We start from the raw sequence: 24,157 nt of genomic DNA on the forward strand, positions 1-24,157 counted from the left end.
AAAAACACTTCTGCACCCAGACAGACGTGTCGACTCTTTTCACATTAGTCTATTTGCACATGTTTATCTTGAGCCAAAATGGCTAGTGCTGATTTTGAGACAGTTTTGTTTTAATTCCAGTGCAATGGCTTTTGACTACGTTGTAAGCGATAGCCTCATTTTCTTCTGACAATTACCAATCAATAAAACGAAATAAAAGGGTAGACTATTTCTTTTATTTTAATTTTATTTTTACCCAGAATGCTTAGGTACTTCCTGTCTAATTTCCTGGATACATGACGCCATTGACACAAATCTGTTACTAGGACCGATATTATGAAAGCCCTGTTTTTAGTGTTTATTTTAATATACTCTGAAAACACTTGCTCCAATGCATACAGTGAGAACAATAGCGACTTAAGCAATACAACTGACTTGATTGGACTACAGAATTTCTCGGAATTAATGGACAGTACCACCGTTTCGTTGCCAACATCAACAGATACTTTGCCCACTGAAACAGACACTCCATTCCCAGGTCAAACTGGAATGAGCGAGACCACTCCTGGAAATGAGGCAAAAGATCTTCCTACAACGACAACACAAAGTGCGCCTACAGTCGCTCCACGGGAACCTCATCAACTTTTCAGTTCTCTACCTAGCCCAGATTATTCTGGTACGATCTTGACATTGTTGCTAAAGACTCCATTTTACATAGCTATCTGCTAACTAGCAAAGTGGCTGTCAATTGAGTGCCAACTATTTAGCTGTTTGCAGACTAATTTGGACTGCGTGCACGTTGAATTAAAGCTAATGTATGTAGCTATATAGCTGCCCAAATTTACAAAGCCATGCATCTACTCTTCATTGCTGGGTTTGTCAGGGCAAATCATTTAGCTAACGCCATAAGCGAGCTAATTCCAACAGTAAGTTGCTCTGTTGTGGCAAAGACTTGGCTGTGTGTAGCTAAGACCATCCATATGTTGTTAGTCCTTGGCTAATTTAGTCTCTTATTCTCTAGTTTCCAGCCTGTGCCCATGTAATCAGCACCATTGGGAATGTGAGGTGAACTGCTGCTGTGATCCTGATTGCACAGAAGAAGTATCTCTCTTCACTTCCTGTTCCGTTGAGAAAGTCATGTATGTGGGAAACCTGCCTAATTCATAGATAATTAATTAGATTTTTGGAATAAGAAATGAGGAATAACAATGAAAGAATCCTTTTTTAGATATATATTCCATATCTAGCAATACTTGTGGACCTGCCATGAACCAAAATGCATTTTTCTCTACCTTTGCAGTGTCAGCCCTAAATTGTGTAGTCAAGATGTGGCTTCCTATTCCTTGAGAACCAGTCCAGATGGTTATGCCAGTGTGCAGTCCTCTGTTGATCGAGAGGTCAACTCGGGACTATTCTGCATACAGAAAGCCAACTGTAAGAAAATGTCCATGTTCATACATGGTTCTGTGTAAATAACATCTGTCATCAGTAAACACACTTGTCACAAACAATAACATTAATTCTGATGTGTAAATAAATGCCTGATATATGCCTTCCTACTTGCCAAGCGTATAATTTGTTTGTCTTGTATGTTTGTTTTCCCACAGATGATGCAGGCTTGTCTTATGCCACTCCAGAGGTGCCCACAGATGTCAATTTTGACTCCCTCTTCCATCAGTTTGTTGGATTTTTCTTCAGCACTTCTGAAGGAAGCAGTGGGTCAAACCAACAGGATCCAGGACTCTCATTTGGATACCTTGTAAAGTCCCTTTAATGATTTGACTTCATAGGACACATACATAATGACTGATGTTAAATCTAAATACGAACAATGTTTACATTTTTGATGCAGCATGTTGGTAGTATTGCATGTTGTTAAAGAAAGTAAAGCCACACTTTTTGTGAACTGATGCCCATTCCTTTTATTTTTCATGTGGATTGCCAGTATGGTGATACAATCCTAACCGAAGATGAGATGGGACAGAGAGGGAACTTCCTCCTGCCTGCTTCAGCTGGGACTGCCTATTGCTTAGATGCAAACCCTGCAGGTATTAAGAGTGTCGACATCCCTCTTACCAAACATTTTTTTCAGATTTTTTTCTCTCTCTCTCACACACATCTCTCACAAACTTGAAAGGGTCCGGAAACTTTCCAGTTGCACTGTATGCATTTTATTTTTTTTTGTTTCAAAGTCAAAGTCTGCTTTATTGTCAATTTCTTCACATGTCAAGACAGACAAAGAGATCGAAATTATGTTTCCTACTATCCCACGGTGGAGACAAGACATATTTTACCAATTAAGTCCACAGACAAACATAGCATTCAAGTAAACAATAAAAAGTAAATAAGAAGGCACATACAATGAAGAAATAAGAGCAGCAAAATTGGGTTGAATGTGCATACACAGTCAATATAATAGTGCAAAAGTCAGGCCAATAAATGGCTGAGGTAGTTCTGTTTGACCTAAGTATGCAAGTGGCATAGTGGTGCAAGTTATGTAAGAGCAGCAGAAGTGTGTTCAGAAGTGTTTTCAGGACAACAGGACAACAACAAGTTGCAAAGTGTTCAAGTGTACAAGTGGAGTAGTGCAAGTGGAATAGTGCAAGACAGCCATTGTGGGTCCAAAGTCCAGGATGTTATGTAGCTGAGGGTAGAGGGGGGAGAGAGTTCAGCATCCTAACAGCCTGGTGTATGAAGCTGTTGGTGAGTCTGGTGGTGCGGGAGCGCAGGCTTCTGTACCTCTTCCCAGAGGGCAGTAGACCAAACAAATTGTGAGCGGGGTGACTTGCATCACTCACACACTAATTTTAGCAGTGCATTTTTGCTCGGATAGTACAATCAATGAGTAGTTATGAAACATTTAATCTAAATTTGACTAATGTTACTATTTGGTCTATTGTACAGCATTTCTACAGGATCAGAAAACCACATGTATGCAAAACTTTGACTTGGTAAATGACTGCACCACACTGGGTGCATTAAGCTTGCAGAGCTATAATGGTTTCCAAGTTGTCTCGGTGAGTCTATTTGTCTATTCAATGTGCCATGGCACTGCACCAAATGTAAGTGTTTTTGCAGAGTAGACACTAATATTAATGTTGATCTTTCACATTTTATTTTGCAGAGCAAAATTACTCTTGCCACTGTAAGTGCAATTCTTGTCAACCCATCTACCACATCCCATTTTTTTCTTGAGTATATTAGAATTATAGTCATCTGTATCTATGGTTATGGTTATCTATTGGAGTGAGCTAGAGCTAGCCTCCCTATCTGTTTAAGGCATGTCTGTGCCAGTGGAGAATAAGTGCATAGCATCTCAAAATGTGGGCAGTAGTCAGATTTTAATGGTCTGTGACTCTTGATTACATGATGATTACAGCTGGTACCAGTGGAGGTGATATCCATTGTCCTGCAGTCTTTGGAAGGTGTGCAGACTCCAGTGGATCCCTCGGACAACTCTAGCTACACTCCTCAATTAGTGAACCCGACAGGTGCTGCCTCTCCTGTGTGCAATAACGTGGTGCTTCAGGTAAGGTCTTGGAAAGGTGCACACAATCACTTTTTGCTTCTTCACAGATCTCTATCTACACTTCACACATCTGTTGGTCAGTACTAAAATATCTTGTGTTTTTCACTGTCAAAGGTCCAATATGTAGTTGTGTTCAGCGACGTCGGGGAAATTAAGAATGTGACCACAGCATTTATCCTGGGTGCAGTCAGGAACAATATGATCCCACTGCAGCAAACTTTTCAGATTGAATTTGTGCAGGTATTGAAAATTGGTGAAAGTGTTTGCTTATTTTAACAGGTATAATTCTTTCCCATTTCCTGATGTTGTATACTCTACAAAACAGTATATATTTTTACATGTACAGGAGTATGTGAAAAAACCATTATTCAGATTCAGTGGCAATCCTGGGTACATAGTAGGATTACCTATAATTGCTGGCACAAAAACAGCAAAATATCCTTTTCACCAGCTCTAAAACGAGTAATTTGTATGCAAGTGAGTCCTGTTTTTCCATGATGCAGAGGAGGTTGTTTTGGATATTCTGTACCCTTTTAAACTTGCCAGATGCAGATCCAAGTATAGGATTTATGGTTGTTTTGTAAAACTAGAGTGTGGAGATAATGAGCATGAGCAGATAGTCCAGCCCCATTTTCTACAAGATGAGGTCTCTTTATTTAAACTGTTTTAATATCCTGTCCTCGTCTTTGTTTTCCCATGAAAACTGTCCAGATTAGCATTACATTAACGTGCAACATTCTATGTCAGTGATATTAGTTATTATTAATACTCTCAGATTTGATCAGAATGTAGTTGTTGTTGCATCCTCCTACTGTGTAATTTATGAAGTTGAATCTGTATCACACACAAAAAAAAATGTGTATATCTGCAAACAAATTACCCAGGGAACCAATTGATTGGTTCAGAAACCTAGTTTCAGAACTGAGCCTCAACAGTCACAGTTTGTGTCCTTAATTGTCCTCCTTCACTGGGATTTCATTGAGAACTGACCCCAAGGCAGGTCTCACAGTCATCCATAGTTCCAGGGGTCAGGACTGCCTGTCAGGTAGCATGGATCGCTCTCCTGTACTCTTTGGAGTAGATACAGTGTCTGGCTGCACCCTCAGGTGAGACAAACATTTCATTAAATTAATTATGTGTTTCCTTTTTTCTTTTCATTCTTGATCATTTTTAGTTTCCATTGCTCTTTTACATGAAACTGAGGACACTATGATGACTATATAAGTTGCATTTGTGCACAGTGTTGTTGTTTTGGGCGCTTCTACAAAAAAAAATGTCTTATCCTCTTCTTCTTCTTTTCTTTTCCATTTACAACGTTTTGCCCAGGTTGACAGATGCTTCCAACTGCTCAGTTCTTTCTGAGACTCTCATAGGTGTTCTTAAAGGAAAGAACTTTCCAGACTATGTGGCTTCTTTTGGAAATTCCCCTCCTAAGTACACTTTGGACTGGGTACCAATCAGGAACCAAACTACAGCATCAGTAAGGGTTTTATGGTTGTTTTAGATGTTGTGGGACCCACATGTTATTGTTCTAATGAAGAGATTTTACCTGATGCAACTTTACAGGGACTTCAGAACAACTTCACACTCTGAGACAGAATAAAGAGGCCAAAATGCTATTATTTTGGTGCTAAGATCACCCAAGTAAAGTTCTTTGAATCAAGAAACTCCAAGGCACTCTCTATTGAAAAAAGATACTCCCAGGCATGTAGCCGAAACGCATTGGAGTTTTTACAAGGTTAACTTGACCAAGCCATGATAATAAATGCTTTTTAACTTTTTCAATAGAGAGTGCCTTGGCGTTTCTTGATTCTTGGCATTTAGTTTCCCATCCAAAGAGCACCTCTGACTTAACCAAACTTTAGAGTCCAAGAAGTGCTCCTCTACCCCCATTCTTTGTTGAAGTAAAGTTTTTTGTTTGCTCTTTCATTTTAAACTTGTTTACCGTGTGTTTGACAGGGTTCCAGAGAGTGTAACGTACCACTGTCTCTTCACCTTGAAGTGAGATGGACCAAGTATGGGTCCCTGGTGAATCCCCAAGCACAAATTGTCAGTGTGACTGAAATAATTGAAACCAATACTAGCAGCCTGGTAAGTTACCCCTTTCTCAAATCTCCTCAATCATTTATTGAGTTTTAATTATAGAACTTTAGGCTTGTTTGGAGGTTGCAGACTGGCCTGCGCCTGCTGCTAAAAAGATCTAGAGGAAACATTTTGTATACATGTTGATATTTTATATTGTGTAGACATTTTTGTATTCTAAATAAGCTGCACTGTAATGGCTACATACCTTTGTGCTACCAGTGAGCCTGTGACTGGTGGCATAATTTTTTTTTTAAATACTGGCACTTCATTATTAAATCAGAAAATAAATCACCTAAATTATCTGATTCTTCTCTGTATATAATGGTGAAATTACAGTGGTCACATATCAGGTCGCCTTTGTGGAATCGTAATAGTTGTAACTGTAATGTCATCATTCAGTATACAGAATAGGTAGATATGTGCTGATGTAACGGTAGGCAGCTGGTACAGCCGCTGTGCAGTATGTAGGTCTTACATCTTACGTATGAAGTCTTAAGAGACCTGCTAACAACGGACACTATAATTTTGGTCCCAAATGAAAATATAGTCATTATTATCCAGAAATAGACCCTAGGTTATTGTTTCCCTGAGGCATGCAAGCACCATAGGTTTTAGTCTCCTTATATTAGTTTTCGGATTTGATTCAATATGTTCAGTTTTGGTCAATATTATTTCTGTTTGGATCAATATTCAGATCTATCTCTCTGTAGCGTTAGTTATCAGTTTTGATGTCCGTCTCTAATTTCAAGTGGCAGTTATTAATTATTATTTAAATGTTTGAAAATTTGTCTCGTGCGCCCTCTAGGGGCCACCAGAGAATTATCGGTGCATGACAATGGGAGTGGCCAATTCATGTGGGTTACACTAGCATGCCTGCCTCCCAGTCTGAGGTGCTGTAAGTTTGCATGTTTGAACCCAGGCAAGGTGCAGTGTTGAGCTTCACAGTTGAAACACATTACAAGTTGCGCTGAGGTAATTTTGACCATTTTGTCTCGTGGTTCCAGGTCCTCCTATCAGGTGCCAATGGCTTTGTGCCTGTCACCACCTCTGTGGCGTTTGTGGATGTGTCTGCACCAGCAGAGCCTGGTTACAGGGTGCCACCTACCATCGATGCCAAGCTGCCCTTTGACTTCTTCTTTCCCTTTGTGTGACAGGTGTAGGGTATGTGTCTTATAAGGTCAAGGTCTGTGTTCATAAAACAACTCAGAGAGCAGATGTGAAAGGATATACTGGAGCACAAGGAGGGTTTATCAAGGTTATCATCAAGGTTATTTCAGAATTATTTTACATACAGAGAAGACAGCAAATTGTTTTATTCTACCTTACACAGTGGTTTTGCTGCTGGCACTAGCAGATAGTCAAGTCAATGTGTTTACAATTCGTAATATACTAAATAGTGCTCTATTTCGGCAAGTTCACTAATGTGGAAATCCAGTTTATTGATGTACCTGTTTTGGATTAAAATGAGATCCATCTTTCCTATTTTGTGTTGACTTGTATCTTACATCAACCTTTGTTTTCTAAGACTCAAAGGACTTTACCTACCTCAACACAGTTCTGCAATGATAGGACCAAGAGACGACATCTGTAGGTCAAGGATGTTTCGTTTGATTATGAGAATGCACAAGTACACTATACATGTGTCTACATTAGATACATGTATGAACTATTTTGTAAACATTGTGGATATGTGTGTGCTGATACGTTTTGTATATATTGCAATAAATTACTTTGATCACACATGTACAAATGTCTTTTAATTGTGCATGACATCTAGACATAGTAAATTATATACAATGGACTTGATGCAGAATACAGATACCGGTACTTGTGTAGAGTTCATAAACAAATCTCAACGCCCAGTGGGTTAAGAATGTCCTTGTGTTTGTAAGGAAGTTAAATGTAAAATCAATTTGAACAAAATAAGTTCAAAAGAAAATACACTATTGTTTAGGAATTGCATCAAACATAATTTGATTCTGTACAGTTGATTACAGTGAAGCCCCTCTTGTGCCTTAATATGCAAATATTGACTGTATTTAGCACAAGAGAACTTGTAGAACAACTGCAGACTTGTAAGCTCACTGATTCATCACTGTATATTTTCATGAAAAACACCATTATTTGATGGCACTATTATATAAATACATTTGATTTCTACATTGATCGTGTAAATAGTCTCCCTTTGTCACATGCTTAGCAAAAGCAAAAGCATCAAGTGCATAAATCTGTTGCTTCATAGTATCATAGATCCATTATTTTTGCTTCTGGAAACATCAAAACTGGATTCTGTGTTGCTGCAAAAGTGAGCGTAGTTGAGAATTCTCTTGTTCCTAGGACAGAATAACATAAATTCCAATTAATGGTGACTTTCATACAGCCACCTTAATCAGGATGCTAGATTTTAACATACTGCTGTGTATGAAGTATGCACATGCTGATGGCAAGACTACTGACCATGGGGAAAAAAGCAGAAGACCCTGACCATTGCTATTGATTTACCTGTGGACTGAGGCATTTCATAGAAGTGCACTTACCATCTTTGTATTTTTGTCCTGCAGCTCATTGACTCTCTGAATGAGGTGATTGTTACTGTCCTTCAGTTTCTGGATTTTGTTATTCGCACGATTCTTCACAGACATCAGGACACCTGTAAAAAAGTAAAGAGAAAGGCTTACACAACTACTGGTAATCCCAACGAGTGAAAGAATGAGTTGTAAGACATCCTGGAACGTAGAACTGCATAGTGCATATAGATGTCTGATGGGAACTATGTGTTTATCTACCTTCCAGTGATTGTGTACTATCAGAGAACAGAACAGAGGCACATCTTTACCACATCATATTTTATACCAACACCATTCAAACTCTGTGTTAAATTAAATAACCTGAAACTCATTTTGATGTTACACTTACTCATAATAGGGAGAATGACATCTGCCATTGCCACTGTCTGCCTGAAACTCTTGGTATTTTTGCACAATGTAACTGATGTACTGTGCAGGACACTCTTCAACACACTGGATACCCCTTTACTGTACCCCAGAACTTTAAGAATTTACACTAAGTGGTATGCCCATCCTTACATCATGTTGCTTTAAATCTCAAAGGGCTCACCATTGACAATCCTGCCCACCCTCCACAGCCTGAGCAGAATCAGCAATCCCATGCCATCGAAGGCATCCTCTCTGGAGATGTACACGATGTCCAGGATGAAGGACACCACCACCACCATTCCATCAAACACCTCAAACTTGTGCTTGAAGAAGTCCAAACGATAGGCGTACATCTTCCCCGCTAGCTCCACCATGAAGAAGGTGAGCACGGCCAGGCTGAGGTAGTGGAAGACCTACCAATGATCAGGAGACAATGGTGGGAATAACAGGTGTAACAACCAATCCATGTCATCCATTATTCCATGAACTAGTATATTCTATGAGGCAATATTTAGTTTGATCCGCTGCACAGAAAGCATTTGTTTCCAAATTGATCAGCAACTTTCTTAGAATGTGCACTAAAGTGTTAAAGAGTGCACCCTAATGTTTATTAAGTCCTAGACTCAAAGAGAAAAAGTAAATGAAAATCTCCATTAAAAAAAGCTTTTAGTCTTGGACTAAGCTAAGAAACTAGCTGATAAAGATTATCCTCACTGAGCATAGCTGTACACTGTATAAGATAAATTCATGCACTGTTGCATTAGATCTTTTTGATTTTGTTGCGATGATTTAGGCAATCTAATAAGCAAGATAGGAGATCCTGGAGGCAAACAGCTCTACTGGTTGGGAAATGGGAATTAATCTAAATTCAGCTGTGGCCTCTTAAATGAAGTCATCAAGTGTGACAATTCTTACACAAGGCCCTTTTCAACCCACTTGAGTAAATTGAAACTGTAGCATGACAAATCAAAAATAGCTTCACTTATTAAATTGTCCTGACAATGACTTGTTCAATAATTATGGTCAATAGTGATTAATACATCTCCTCCCTGCTACATAATTAAGTATACACACTAAGATAGCACACTTTAATGTACTGTAAGAATGACTGACATAGCCTACCTGTGGGGCAATATGGCCAGCGTCAGCTTGTATTATGGACAAATCCATAAGAAGCTCACAGAGTACAAACACAGCATCCAGAATAACCATACAGACCACAACAATCTGAAAAACATACATCATATGATCAGACCAACACCTCTACAAGAGAGAACTGATATACAAATCCTGTGGGCAGTAGGCCTAGGCCTACTTTCAGAGACAAGAACTTAGCATTTAAAAACAACTGGCCCAGTCAATTAATGGTTATTTCTAAGGACTGCAGTTGAAAATTAGCCGGCCGGCTAACACTGGCACATTTACAGACATGTTGATTAATTAATTGTTGTCCCTATAAATAATAAATAAAATAATAATAATTAAGAAGTTGTCAAATGAGGACATTGACTGTAATCCTAGTTTTAAAAAATACCTACAGTGATAAATATTACCACCAAAATGGTTGACATTATGTGTAAACTAGCCTACCGGTTTGATAAGCAATAATCGTATCTAATTCATCTCTGTCTAGCCTACTCCACCTGAAATCTCTCGGAGCTGTAGAGTCGGCATAGGGCATCTCTAAAAGTGATGCGCGCCAGCTGCTGCCCGGTAGCCGGCTCCAGGTCTTCACTGGCCTCATGGAGCTCCTCATTCTGCCACGCAGTGTCACCCTGATCCTGGTCTCCAACGACTGTGAAGAATCTCAGGTAGCGTGACATGTTGATCTGCAGTGCGCCTGCAGAGGGGGCGCGCCGTGAGTTACTGAAGATCTGAAAAGTCAGCTAGTTTGGCGTCACTCAGATTTAAGTTTTACTCCGCTTGTCTCAACAGTAGGCTATTTTGCAAAATAGCGCACCTCCTTGCGTAATGCGACAGGACATTGTAGGCTATCTCTATGACAAACTTTGGACAAAGAGACCTTTGGAGAAACGCCCATAATCTGCATTTTGTAGAACATCACATATATGCCGTCGTTTTGTTTATAAAATCTTAAAACTGAGTTATGAAAAATGTCGGCATATCTAGTGTCATTTACCGCGGGCCTTGCCCGTTGCAGGTCACCACTTTATTCGGTCGAACATTATGTTAGAATTATGTTATGTTAGAAAATTATGTTAGAATCCAGCCAGATTCGGGGAGTTCTAAAACCACAGATTAGCCTGCATGAAAAGTTACACGCGAGCTCAAGGATATAGGCTACTTCGTTATTTAAGAAGTGAGCCTAGCCTACTTTGTAGCCTAGATTCGACAACAATCAATGTTAGTTTACGCACTTGACTATTATTTTGATTGTCATTGTCCTGTTGTCAGCAGCGGTGGCTTGTGCTTAACTCGTGATTTCCTGCAGAAATGCAGACATCACCAACCGTGGTAAAGTTGGTTTTATATTGGACGTTGGATATTCGACACATTCGAAAAATCTATTTAGCACTGACTACGAGGGTCGAGTTTGTGTCAACTTTAATGTGTTTAAACAAGGCCTGCCTATATTACACAAAGCTTCTTTTGTCCAAAAACCCATGTTTTGATTTTATGATTTTTTTATGCTGATAAAAGATTTCAATCTATTATGCGGCTTCACCTTTTGACTTACCCATACTAAAACACATCTCCTGAACTCACCTTACTGCCCTTTCTAGTACACAAAGCTTATTTTTCCCTAAAACCTACTCTTTGATTTTATAAAATTTTTAATGTTAAATGTTTCAAATCTATTATGCGGCTTGCCCTTTTGACCTACCCATGTCAAAACACATCTGGTGAACTCGGATTACTGCTCTATATAGTACACAATGCTTCTTTTTCCCAAAAACCCATTCTTTGATTTTATAAATATTTTTTAATGTAAGAAAAATGCTATAAATGCTTTAAATCTATTATGCGGCTTGACCTTTTGACCTACCCATGTCAAAACACATCTGCTGCACTCAGCTAACTGCCCTACATAATACATAAAGCTTATTTTGTCTAAAAACTTACTCTTTGATTTTATATAAAAAAATTTACTATTCAAAAAATGCTATAAATCTATTATGCGACCTGACCTTTTGACCTACCCATGTCAAAACACATCTGCTGCACTCAGCTAACTGCCCTACATAGTACACAAAGCTTCTTTTTTTCAAAAACGCACTCTTTGATTTTATATTATTTTTTTACTATTCAAAAATGCTATAAATCTATTATGCGGCTTGACCTTTTGACCTACCCATGTCAAAACACATCTGTTGCACTCAGCTAACTGCCCTACACAGTACACAAAGCTTATTTTTTCCAAAAACTCCCTCTTTGATTTTGTATAATTTTTTTTACTGTAATTTTTTTTATACATCTATTATGTGCCATCCCCTTTTGACCCACCCATCTCAAAACACATCTGCTGCACTCATCTAACTGCCCTACATAGTACACAAAGCTTCTTTTTTCCAAAAACTCCTTCTTTGATTTTATATACATTTTTTTACAGTAAAGAAATTATATAAAATCAAAGAGGGAGTTTTTGGAAAAAAGAAGCTTTGTGTATTATGAAGGGCAGTTAGCTGAGTGTAACAGATGTGTTTTAACATGGGTAGGTTGAAAGTGGAAGCCGCATAATAGATTTATAGCATTTTTGAATAGTAAAATATTAATATAAAATCAAAGAGTGAGTTTTTGGAAGAAAGAAGCTTTGTGTACTATGAAGGGAAATTAGCTGAGTACAACAGATGTGTTTTGACATGGGTAGGTCAAAAGGTCAAGCCGCATAATAGATTTATAGCATTTTTGAATAGTAAAAAAATAATATAAAATCAAAGAGTGCGTTTTTGAAAAAAAGAAGCTTTGTGTACTATGTAGGGCAGTTAGCTGAGTGCAACAGATGTGTTTTGACATGGGTAGGTCAAAAGGTCAGGTCGCATAATAGATTTATAACATTTTTGAATAGTAAAAAATAATATAAAATCAAAGAGTAAGTTTTTGGACAAAATAAGCTTTGTGTATTATGTAGGGCAGTTAGCTGAGTGCAGCAGATGTGTTTTGACATGGGTAGGTCAAAAGGTCAAGCCGCATAATAAATGTATAGCATTTTTGAATAGTAAAAAATTTATATGAAATCAAAGATTATGTTTTTTGTACAAAATAAGCTTTGTGTATTGTGTAGGGCAGTTAGCTGAGTGCATCAGATGTGTTTTGACATGGGTAGGTCAAAAGGTCAATTCGCATAATAGATTTATAGCATTTTTATAAAGTAAAAAATTAATATAAAATCAAAGAGTGAGTTTCTGGAAAAAAGAAGCGTTGTGCACTATGAAGGGCAGTTAGCTGAGTGCAACAGGTGTGTTTTGACATGGGTAGGTCAAAAGGTCAAGCCGCATAATAGATTTAAAGCATTTATAGCATTTTTTTTAAATTAAAAAATATTTATAAAATCAAAGAATGGGTTTTTGGGAAAAAGAAGCTTTGTGTACTATATAGAGCAGTAATCCGAGTTCACCAGATGTGTTTTGACATGGGTAGGTCAAAAGGGCAAGCCGCATAATAGATTTGAAACATTTAACATTAAAGATTGTATAAAATCAAAGAGTAGGTTTTAGGGAAAAAGAAGCTTTGTGTACTAGAAAGGGCAGTAAGGCGAGTTCAGGAGATGTGTTTTAGTATGGGTAAGTCAAAAGGTGAAGCCGCATAATAGATTGAAATCTTTTATCAGCATAAAAAAATCATAAAATCAAAACATGGGTTTTTGGACAAAAGAAGCTTTGTGTAATATAGGCAGGCCTTGTTTAAACACATTAAAGTTGGTTTGACACAAACTCGACCCTCGTAGTCAGTGCTAAATAGATTTTTCGAATGTGTCGAATATCCAACATCCAATATAAAACCAACTTTACCACGGTACATCACCATTCCATGAAATCCGTGATCCACACAATCAGAAAACATTTAGTCGTCTACATTTGTTTCTAAGGCAGCAGATGCACATATAACATTTTAAGTAATGGCTGTTTCTTATTTTGTTAAGGCTGAAAAAAACAACAGCGATCCATTACCTAGAAAAAAACGAACGGTTAGTTATATGTGATCTTACCTCTATGACTTTTGCTTGTGTGTAGCAAGTTGTAAAGAAAACAATATAGGCTATATGTATTTCACTATCAGTTACAAATAGTCCATCATGAGAGATTCACCATTCATATCCTAACCCGAATTTTAACCCAACTCCGCCTCCAAATGTGTTCTTCCCTGAAGGAAGTTATAGGATTGCGAAGTCATGGGACCGTTAACAGCGACTGATAGTAAAAATAAAAAATCCTTAATAAACCTGCATTCATTATACCTGGCTTGTGATTACACAGGTATTTTTGCTGATAGGCCTATAGGGTGTTCAGGATATTGTTTTGATCCTGAAATAGACCTATTTAAATATTCTTATGCAGGCCTATTCACCGTTTTGTGTGTAGGCTAATTGCTTTACCATGTTGATATCTTTATCATTTCAAATAGCCTATGCAAATGTGAGCCAACACAAATATATTAACAAGTACGGTTTAAGGCTTGAGACAGAAAAAAAAACATAGGCCTAATGCAAAACACTGAAAAAATGTCTTGTTATAATAAAAACATTGTAGTGACAGTCAATGCTGGATTTGTCATTCGTGGAAGATTTTGTCAACTATGGCAGTATTTGAACAATAGTCATTCAAATGTCCAATCAATCACTGTAAAAAGCATTTCAGCCATTGACAGAAGAGCTAAGTGAAGATATGATTACAGTTGCATATTCATTTCACCGCTGATGATAAACAACATATGTTATCAAGCATAGGCTGGGCCATTTTATTAGTTATATTAGTCATAGTCAAAATCTGAGGTGACCATAATTTGCCTCTCAATTGGTCTTTGGCACAAAAACCTCCATACCATTAAAATCAGCTCACAAAACAAAAACTTGTTTTGGATATCCAACAGTATCATTAACCAGACAGATTTGGCCACCAGAAGTAAAGCTATGCTCATAAATCTAAATCCCTTCTGGTCTTTCCTCAGGTGCTCATACAACAAGTCACTGAACAGAATAAACATAAACACAATTATTTATTCATAAACAACCACATATCGGTGAATAGTTGGAAGGGGATAGCAGGAGAATGTTGGCACTGTGTTGTAGTAGTATTACAGAGGCATGCATCCTAGTCTTGAATAAGATGTGGTAAATCAGCTTGCATTTTCCTTTGTGCATTGCAGGGTATTTTATATTTGATAGGCCTATAGATGGTCTGTCTAAACCTATCAGAATCTGGGTGTTGAGGCAGAATAAATATTGCTTTGCTTATTTTGTTGACAGTCTTCCATGCCTTTCATTTAACTCTCTCGGGAAATCAAGTTTTTGTAAGTTAGACATAATGTTTGCTTGCCAAAGGCCTAGAGGTCAAAAAGACTACAAAATAGACATTGTTCTGTGGACAACTTGTGCAGTATAAAGGATGTATGTGCAATATGTGCATTCATGGCTTTTGCCGTTCATAGAAAGGCCTAGTGTGTTTGCATGTTTGACCTTTAATGTTAATATTCTTCTGTAATATTCTGTTAATATTTCACAAAACTTGTGAAACATGTGAGGAGTGATTTCCTCCCAAATGCATTATACATTCTTGCAGTGTGTTTATCTACACTAAATGCAACTATAACCAGTTCACTCTTTGGCACTGTTGTAGACTTGGGCAGTTGCCAGCATGTCTGCTCAATGCTAAAAGAAAAGAACATATATCAGCCTGGTCTCACTCAAGGTACACTTTCATTTAAGACTCTGTTGTTGACCTTTATCACATTTACGGTTTATCACATCTTTAAAGTCTTTCAGCCCCACAGACACATGGCCTTCTCACTACTCCTAATTTATTAAAGCCCTGTTAATGAAACCTGCTCTCTTGAGAAACCCTGCTCTCTATTGTGTATATGGGAAAAGGCTTAGTTTGTCACTGAGGTTGTGTTTAAATGCCTTTAGGGTTTTTTTTTATTGCATCAGAGGTAATGCATATGGGTTATTGTAATGCTTATAAAGCAGACCTAATTGGATCAGCTCCGATCTCTGCTTCATTTGAATTGATTACGCTCTCCAGCAGTAGCATCCTCTGTGTCCAGCAGATGGAACCAGAGACTACTTACACAAACTAGTGGTATGGCCTGGTCTGACATTCGCATTGGTAGAGGGTATTGGTAGAGGGCCCTACCGTAAATAGCCTTTAGGTTCCCATACCACTTGGCAAGATATTGGCTACCAGGTCCATGAAGACGATCTATTTTGAATCCGATTAACTGAGAGCTCGCGAGTAGGCCTAATAAAGTCATCAGCTGCAAACTTCAGACAGTCTCCCCCGAATATAATTTTGATAAAAGTCAAATTGACTTTAAACGAATTTGTGAGGTGGCCTACAAAGACAGCCGCTTCTAAAACTTTGTAAAGGTTAACCAAATGTTGTCAAGGGACGAAATGAGGCGTAGGCCTAGGCCCAGACCTAGCCGATAGCCTATATGCCCAGAGTTCAGCTTATCGTTTTTGGTGGAAAACCTAGTCTATTTATATAGCCTTTATGAGATTACTAATTTTCCTCACATCCTGTGAAACTTTTTGTGATTTCATAAGATATATTTTACAAAAGTAAGACGAAGCTGCTGTTGCGCATGCACTGATACCGTTATTTCATAAACACCTCTTCTCTGCCAGTCTGAAGTTGATGCAACACCTACTGAGCACCGCAACGCTGTGGCAAAGTAGAGATGGATGGGACAATCAGTAACTCGCAGTCGCTTCTGTCTTCGAAAGACTTTCTAGAATTCAGCTACACAGAAACAGTTAGCGTTTAAGAGTGGAAATTGCCCTGTGCGCCTTGAACAGACCGCGAAGAGCCACAGGTAACGTTAACAACGCATCCTTTATGCAGAGCGAGATGGGAGGAGGCGGCTCCGCTGGGGCGGGGTGCACGAGATTCCGTTTCTCTAGAGTCCGAAACACGCACCTATTCATCGCACTGTAGTGCGGAACCGCGATGCAAGGACCACGGAGCACAGAGCGCCCGCTGTCCACAACGTTGACAGACCCCAAGCCGTTGGAAGCCGTAACCTACTTTTTTGAAGCCAGAATGACATCAAAAGGTAAACATAATATTGATCTGTGTTTTGTGTTTTTACATCTGTCAGTGATGGGACGCGTGTGAAAACCGCCTCTGCTGAGTTGTCTCGGGACAAAGGCAATCTCTGTATCAAGGGGCGGTTAAATCATACTTCTAACTTTATCCGAGAAATGTACAGGAAACCTTGAGTTTTCTTTTACACACTGTTGTCCAGTTGTAGTCCAGTTGTAGAACAATTTAGGCTATCGGACTTGATATGGTGAATAGGCTATATGATCGCTACTGATATGTGATTTGTTTGGAACGGTGAATCAACTTTCAAAAATATCACTGCAATGGGCAGAGACCTGCATTCAGCCACTGCCTCTGAATTCCTGGACCCAAATGAATGAAGATGTATTTTCTGAAAGTGCAAACTGTTAGAGGAAAATGGCAAAGCGTTTTCAGAGGGAGCATTAGCTTAATTATTAGTTTGCATTAAAGTAATTAATTTAACTAATATCGATCTGGGCTTTTCTGTAGTTGACATTGGCTAATGGTACTGCTAGATGGTATTAGACATGTAGTTGGCTTACTATCAGTATTTTAAATCAAGATAGAGAAGCTGGAGCAGGCTGTGATGTCTTAGATATTGAAGAGGCCATTATCACGTGGAAAAGAAACACAATGCAGCACTCAGCACAAGTGGCTTTCTCAAAATGCCATCAGATCAGCCATCAAGTATAAATATATTTGGAAAGTGTGGCACTTTTGGAGTAAACTGTGTGCAAAAGGATACTGGGGCTATTCAGACAACCCATGCTGTGATCACCATTACTTAAATATACTGGTGTATTTTGTGGCTTTTGGGCAATTACACTAAATCCTACCAAGTGCCCTTATTAAGGCTGTTTAAGCATGGGATCTAAAGCATCTCTAGCCAAAATAATGAGAGAGTATGCATATGTGGGTTGGATACTCTTTCAGTTTCAAGGCATAATTATCACAGATCTGGTGTTAAAATTACACATATATTAGATATGCCATCTTTCATCCAATTTAAATATCACCAAAGGCTAGTGCTCTCTAAATTTCATTATTTCCCTTCCAGACATAACGTTCGGTCTACAAATGGCATTTCAATGGCTACTTCTCCCCTGTCCCTGCTTCTGAGCTGACATCTGCTGTCATTTGAGCTCTGTAGTGCTGCATGGTCTGCTCGAGCTCCGCTTGTTAAGGACAGGCAGCCTGGTATGGGGTTTCTAATCTTTACATCATCGGAGGCGCCTACGGACCGACCTGTAGTTTCTATTCAGACTGGTTGCTCTCAGTGAAAGGAGCTCTGCTCTGCTCTGGCCTGATGAATAAAAGAAACAGAGTTAGGACTGGACAGATCCAGACTGTGTACTGTTCACTGATTCACAATGTTTGTCTGTCTTCGGTCTGAGTTTGTCCAAGGCTGAGTTATAGCACATGCAGGAGGGGTTAGAGTGTCAGGCATCCACCTGCTCCTCAGCTCTCCTCTGACCTGCTCACTGGCCAAGCTCCAGTGTGGCAGGAGTCTCCAGTGTCGTTTTATTTCTCCTGAAAGTGCAATGATGCCTGTCTACACATCTTGCATTTAGGGAGCAGTCCAGGATAGATATTTTTGCTGCTACAATACCTATAGAAGAGAAAGACATTCAGCCATTTGGAAATGTACTATAGAAGACTATGAGAAATGATTAAGGTTGCTGTAACCATAACTTTAACCCTGTTTTCACATTTGTAAGGTTTTCACAAAAAATTTAAATATTTTACACCCTGTCCTGATAGCAGGAAATACAAAGAATTGTGAGAGGAAATTAACACCTCCGAATTTGGGATTTGCTTAAAATGATTTCCATGGTTTTTAATACGTCATAAGATAGCATCTCTACAAAAAAATTAAAAAAAACTCACAAGAGAAAACCGCAGTGGCAAAATTCTCCTTCATGAGGAATTAGAACTCAGTGAAAATGCAAATTGGCCCCCGTTTCCTCTCCCTCCCAGCTTCAACTTCTGCCTAGCAGCCCCCTTATAATTGAACAGACTGACAACATCTCACCGTGGCAACAGCAGGCACTCTCTGGGAGATATCCTTCGTTATAAGAGAACAGTTAGCTGAATCAGGAGTCAGTGCCACAAGGTGTCGGATGGTAGTTCAGTGGCTACTGGCTATGCGTGAATCAGTGATTAATACTAAGTATAGCCTAAATGTTTTTGTTTGTTTTTTAAGTTGGGGGGTGGGGGAGGAGTGCTTTAAAAGTATTTATCAGTAAAGAAGACAATCTGCAGAAAATGGTTTGCTTCCACTCATTATGGGTTTATGGCAACGTGGCTCCATCAGCTTTTAATGACTTCCCTCATCTCAGTGATAGGATGACATATTGAAGAGGAAACCTGGTGTGCTTTTCTGATGCTCTAGATTGGTTTTCAACCCAGAACAACTCATTGTGTGTACCAAGATACCAGGAGTTAGAGATTGGAGATTACATCTATATCTACTGCACTGTCAAGAATGTAAACAATTGCATTTAGCCTCGCTGAAAGCAGCTTTGTAATTCATGAGGGCCTGCGAAAACACAGTCCTCAGTGACTTAAAACCGAGAATGTTGAAGTCAAGTGTTCTCTAATTTGGCTGTTTGTGTGTTCCAGGAAGAAGGATGGTTATAATTTGTATGGCTTGTTGTTTGTTTGTTTGCTTGTTTGTTTGTTTGGCAGAGGTGGATCTGCATAATAGGAAGTCGCCCACTGAATGACTGTCAATGGCTTTGCGATGTCTCTATTCTGCAGGATTAGCATTTTGTAGCAGTGCAAGTTGAACGCTTGTTGTGAGCGTGTTAGATACAGACGGCTATGAACACGCTGTTTTATCACAATAGCAAATTGGAGAAACTGGCAAACTTGAGGGTGAAGGCCTCCTGAATAATGTATTGTGTAGGAGGCTTTATCAATTATTAAAGCTGTTTGGTCATGCTACTTTGTGTACTTTGTGTGCTAGTTTGTGTGCGAGGCAGACGGAGACTTGTCTTTAACATTATATTGATCAGTATGTACTTTAACAGCAGGGTGTAGTATATTTATATAGGTTCTGCATCTTGTGCTATGTTTGTGCAGTGGAGCGTGCATGTACGTGTGTGTGTGTGTGTGTGTGTGTGTGTGTGTGTGTGTATGTGTGTGTGTATGTACGTGTGTGTGTGTGTGTGTGTGTGTGTGTGTGTGTGTGTGTGTATGTGTGTGTATGTACGTGTGTGTGTGTGTGTGTGTGTGTGTGTGTGTGTGTGTGTGTGTGTATGTGTGTGTGCGCATGTTTGTGAGAGTGTTGTGTGCAGTGGTATGTGTGTTTTAGCAGAAGGGCAGATGGCAGTTATGATCCGGGGCCTGACATGAGGCCCAAGCTAATTAAGGGGAGAGAGAATCACCTGAGGGCCGGAAACATCAAAGAGCCAGTGAATCTTTCTGTCTTTTGCTTTCGATCTTTCTCTCTCTCTCCAAGCTCTCTATCTTTCTCTCCCTTGCTCTTTCCTCCTCAATTCTTTCAGTTTTCCTGTTTGTCTCTCCCCCTGTCCCCCCCCCCCCCTCCCCACTGCTGTTTCTTTTTCCTTCTCTCTTCTCTCTCACAGTTGTTCATGCTCTCTCTGTTCGCCTTTCGCCTTTTGTGTCTCTCCATCACCCCACTTACCTCCCTTCATCTCTATGTGTGTGTGTGTGTGTGTGTGTGCGTGTGTGCATGTGTGTGCGCGTGTGTGTGCGTGGACAGTCAGTGTAGCCTATGACTAACACCTGGAATTGCTTTCACTGGTGCCCACTTGCACAGTAATAAAAAAAACCCAGTAAAACACGTCAAGCCTTGGACCTCTTCAGCAACCTCTCCGTATGACTCTTTCTCTCCCTCCACCCTGCACCCTCCTTTCTCTTTCTCTCTCTCTCTCTCTCCCTCTCTCTTTCTCTCTCTCCCCTCCTACCCCCTATGCTTGTCTCTGACCGGATATCCTCCTCTGTAAAGCGCACCCCCGCTGACAGATCCCAATCAAAACCACAGCCAAGGTCCTCTGGGGAGAGGCGGAAGATTCTTCTCCTCAGAGGGAAGAAGTACGGTGGTGAGATAAAAAACTAAAAAAAACCAGAGTGAGTGTTTTACTCTCGGCTGTGGCGGTGTGTTTTGTTGTGCGCGCAGAGTGAGAGACATTTTAATTTGTAGTGTTATCGAGCTTAGGACAAAGTAGCTAATACACACACACACACACACACACACACACACACACACACAATCTGCCGTGCAGGCTGTGGAAAAAAATAAAGTGGCTTCTGTGTGCTCTTTCCTGTGCCTTTGTGTGTGTGTGTGTGCTTTGAGTATCACTGATTGTTTTGCACCGTGGCCCTGAGCACTGAAATCTGCATCTCTGCAAACACTTGGCCTGGATGTCACAGACAAGCACCGATGAGAGCAGCCCTGCAAATGGTAGCATCAGTGATGAGCGGCGGCACAGCTTCCCCCGTGCATGCGTGCGTGAGTGAGTGAGTGCTGGAATCAGACGAGCTAAATGACACCTCTCTCTCTGCAGGCCCCCGAGGGCAGAGCCGTGCCACAGCCCTCCCCGTACCACCCATGCCCGGCAGACAGGAAGCTGTTCTGTTTGAAGAGAGGAAGTGGCTGTTTTTCACCAGATCCGCCCCCTCCCCCTCCCCAACACACATACACACACACACACACACACACACATGCACAACACTCCACCACAACCGCCCACCCCACCTCCATCTCAATTCCTGCCCGCAGTCACTATCCACAGTCAAGCTGTCAAAGACACAGTGCAATGTAATCAGGAAATGTCTGATCCCTTGCTATGTCAGTCTGTCTCGGTATTTGCACCTCTGTCTCTCTCTATCCTTTTCTCTCTTTCTCTCTCTCATTCTCTTTCTGTTTAACTGTGTCTTGGCCTCTCTGTCTTTCCGCCTCCACACTTACCTAATTCCACCTGATGTTGGAATGTATTATTCAGGAGCAATAGTTCAAGCACAAGTGATGCTTTTATTTTTTTTCCCTCCCTCGTTGGAGACATCTGTTCTCAACTTTAGTGCCCGTGAGTGATGTAAAGGTTGTAATGGTTATTGTGCTCTCTCTCTCTCTCTCTCTCTCTCTCTCCCTTCCTCCCCCTCCTCTCTCTCCTAATATCTCTCCATCCCTCTTATTCTCTCATTCTCTGTTAGTCACTCTGTCTTCCCTCGTTTCTGATGCAGAACACATAGCCTAGCGTAGGCTCAAGCCCAGTGTAGGAGCCTATTGCAAGCCCATCCAGTCTACAGCAGTAGGCAGCAGAGAGGCTGTGGTTCGGCTCCACCCCAGCAAGTCATTGAAACTGCAGCACATATTAATTTCAGGGGAAAAGTTCAGTCCCCTCGCAGCCTGAGGGAGTGAGAGGCTGCAACGGAAGAAAATGGCGAGGTCACGAACGAGAACATGAGCGAGGGCAGCAATTTGGCAAAGGCCTCTCAACGAGGGGTGTGAGATCAGCGCCTGGGCTGTTGCTTCAGATGGACGATTCCGGAGAGGAGAGGGAAAAAAGCTGTTGTTGCATTACCTTTACTTAACTTCCTAGACATTAAGCAATACCTGATGTCCTAATAAGTTGAATAATCTTGAATTTCCCCTTGGGGATCAATAAAGTATCTATCTATCTATCTATCTATCTATCTATCTAATACAGAGTTAGTGTGTTGAATGTGACTGTTTGATACTAATAGGGAAGTTATTTTTATATTATATAATAGTTATTTTTATTATATATTTTATAATGTTTGTCAACTGATTTATCCCATTTTTATTTGACCAAAGACAAAAACCCATGAACAGTCCCACCTGAACCCTGGTGGCAATTTTGGCCATTCGGTTCACAGTCAGGTTTCATGTATTTCATTATGGGTCAATTTACTCCTGTGTTACTTATATTGCTTTAGCAGAATTTGTTAAAATGCCCAGAGAAAAACAGCACTTCCGTAAATAAGCTTTAGTGCACACGGTGCAGCATTGGGACCCAACTCTGCTGCCTTTATAGCCCATTCTTCCCAATGAATCACTCCTCATAGTGAAGGGCCAGTAGTTTTGGGCCACATTCAAATTGCTGAGCTCCTGTTTCCTTCTTTTCCAAGCTTACTGGCATCCAAGAGCAGTGGGCATGAATGGCTGGCAATTGCAGGCCACACGCACACACACACACACACACACACACTCAGACACATTCAGACACACATACTCTTAGATACACTCACAGATCATTCAGACACAGACACAGAGAGAGAGAGAGAGAGAGAGAGACAGTGAATCACTCATTTGCTCATATATCTACACTCACTCGTTCGCAAAACATATGCTAGCACACACACACACAGCCTCACACATATGTGAAGTATATAGTAGGAGTGTGTGTCATAAACAGAGGTGTCTTTTTCCTCACCAGGGCGTGACTACATAAATCAGCCTGAGCTATGACAGTTAAAGCAGCTGGAGGTGGGAAAGTTTTGATGGAGACATCTGAAGATTTCCCCTCTGTGCCCTATTTAAACTCCCACGGCAGCAGCAAGGAGGCTGCGCGTAGGACAAGCATCCCACTCTGGCAAAGTATGGCTGCTGGAAACATGACTGTATCCTATCTGAATGTGTCTGTGTCCTGAGTTGTAATCCAGTATTAAACGTGTGTCTGTGTGTGTGTGTGCATGTGTTGGTGGGTGCATGTGTGTGTGTGTGTGTGTTTGTGAAACCAACCCAAAGAATAGCTCAACTAAACCAATGGAAAATCAGCTCTTGGTTTTGGTGTTTATTGTTATTGGCATTCCCTGGGAAATGAATTTCATCCATTTTGTGTAGTCGGTAACAGTAGTATCCTTTTATGCATATTTCTCCCAATTTAACAATGTAACTCACTCAACATAAGAGACCATAAACCAGCTGCTCATCTTTTTGTTTCTAGCCAGTCTGTGATCACATTGGGCAGGTGGTTGTGATAGTTTATCTGCGATGGTGCAAGGGAAGTGAACTAGAGGAATGGCTCCGTCGACCGCGTCAGTAACGGTCCAAGTCCTGATAAATAGCCATCCCTGGCCATGCCTGAGTCTTGGGACGTGGCCAGTGCTGCTCGATACAGTCCGGTATTCACTGCTGACATAACTAATCCTTTCATTAGGGCCAGCCTCCCAAACCTATAAAAGAGCTAATTGTGTGGTGAGTCAACAGACACACACGCTCCGGCAAACACACACACACACACATGCATACACACACAAACATAAATAAGCATCCTCATAATCAATCTTATACTTACTCCATTCCTTATGAAATTGGGCAAATACAGACATATGCATCACTGCTGTGTGCATGAGTAGGTATGTGCAGTGGTGTAGTCTAGTTAGTTGTAGTGTAT

At 40.2% G+C, this 24,157-nt stretch overlaps 3 protein-coding genes across 7 annotated transcripts in view; 2 read left to right on the forward strand and 1 right to left on the reverse strand.

Moving 5' to 3' along the window:
• Window positions 1-253: 253 nt before the first annotated feature.
• tctn1 (tectonic family member 1) lies at window positions 254-7,333 on the forward strand. Of its 2 annotated transcripts, XM_076284617.1 has the most exons (15): window positions 254-655; window positions 1,001-1,118; window positions 1,280-1,413; window positions 1,587-1,738; window positions 1,925-2,027; window positions 2,884-2,996; window positions 3,104-3,124; window positions 3,359-3,508; window positions 3,623-3,748; window positions 3,855-3,943; window positions 4,477-4,614; window positions 4,835-4,988; window positions 5,468-5,599; window positions 6,598-6,754; window positions 7,119-7,333. In XM_076284617.1, the coding sequence occupies exons 1-14, from the start codon at window positions 316-318 to the stop codon at window positions 6,742-6,744; spliced, it is 1,917 nt and encodes a 638-aa protein (XP_076140732.1). In that variant the 5' UTR covers window positions 254-315; the 3' UTR covers window positions 6,745-6,754; window positions 7,119-7,333. The 2 variants fall into 2 exon arrangements, with proteins under 2 accessions (XP_076140732.1, XP_076140731.1); XM_076284616.1 differs by having other exon boundaries at window positions 6,598-7,333.
• A 30-nt stretch (window positions 7,334-7,363) lies between these two features.
• On the reverse strand, window positions 7,364-13,844 carry hvcn1 (hydrogen voltage-gated channel 1). 3 transcript variants are annotated; one of them, XM_076284620.1, is made up of 6 exons: window positions 13,697-13,844; window positions 10,173-10,403; window positions 9,652-9,756; window positions 8,711-8,942; window positions 8,131-8,243; window positions 7,364-7,926 (listed from the first exon to the last, which is right to left on the reverse strand). In XM_076284620.1, exons 2-6 carry the CDS (start codon window positions 10,350-10,352, stop codon window positions 7,870-7,872), a joined length of 687 nt encoding a protein of 228 aa, XP_076140735.1. In that variant the 5' UTR covers window positions 10,353-10,403; window positions 13,697-13,844; the 3' UTR covers window positions 7,364-7,869. The 3 variants fall into 3 exon arrangements, with proteins under 3 accessions (XP_076140735.1, XP_076140736.1, XP_076140734.1); XM_076284619.1 differs by having other exon boundaries at window positions 7,365-7,926; window positions 10,173-10,369; XM_076284621.1 differs by lacking the exon at window positions 13,697-13,844 and having other exon boundaries at window positions 10,173-10,942.
• A 2,797-nt stretch (window positions 13,845-16,641) lies between these two features.
• csgalnact1a (chondroitin sulfate N-acetylgalactosaminyltransferase 1a) overlaps window positions 16,642-24,157 on the forward strand; it is a 37,289-nt gene continuing 29,773 nt past the window's right edge. Inside the window, exon 1 of one of the 2 annotated variants that reach the window (XM_076284622.1) lies at window positions 16,642-16,761. The gene's annotated coding sequence lies outside the window, so the exon portion shown is untranslated. Of the gene's footprint in view, window positions 16,762-22,960; window positions 23,359-24,157 lie in introns of those variants that run through there. The other variant, XM_076284623.1, reaches the window with a different exon arrangement.

The sequence above is a fragment of the Alosa pseudoharengus genome, unplaced genomic scaffold (assembly GCF_046254945.1).
Source record: "Alosa pseudoharengus isolate Yale_2024_CS ecotype anadromous, Long Island Sound unplaced genomic scaffold, YU_APseudo_1.1 YU_APseudo_1.1_scf_14, whole genome shotgun sequence".
In the NCBI taxonomy this organism is placed as follows: Eukaryota; Metazoa; Chordata; class Actinopteri; order Clupeiformes; family Clupeidae; genus Alosa; species Alosa pseudoharengus.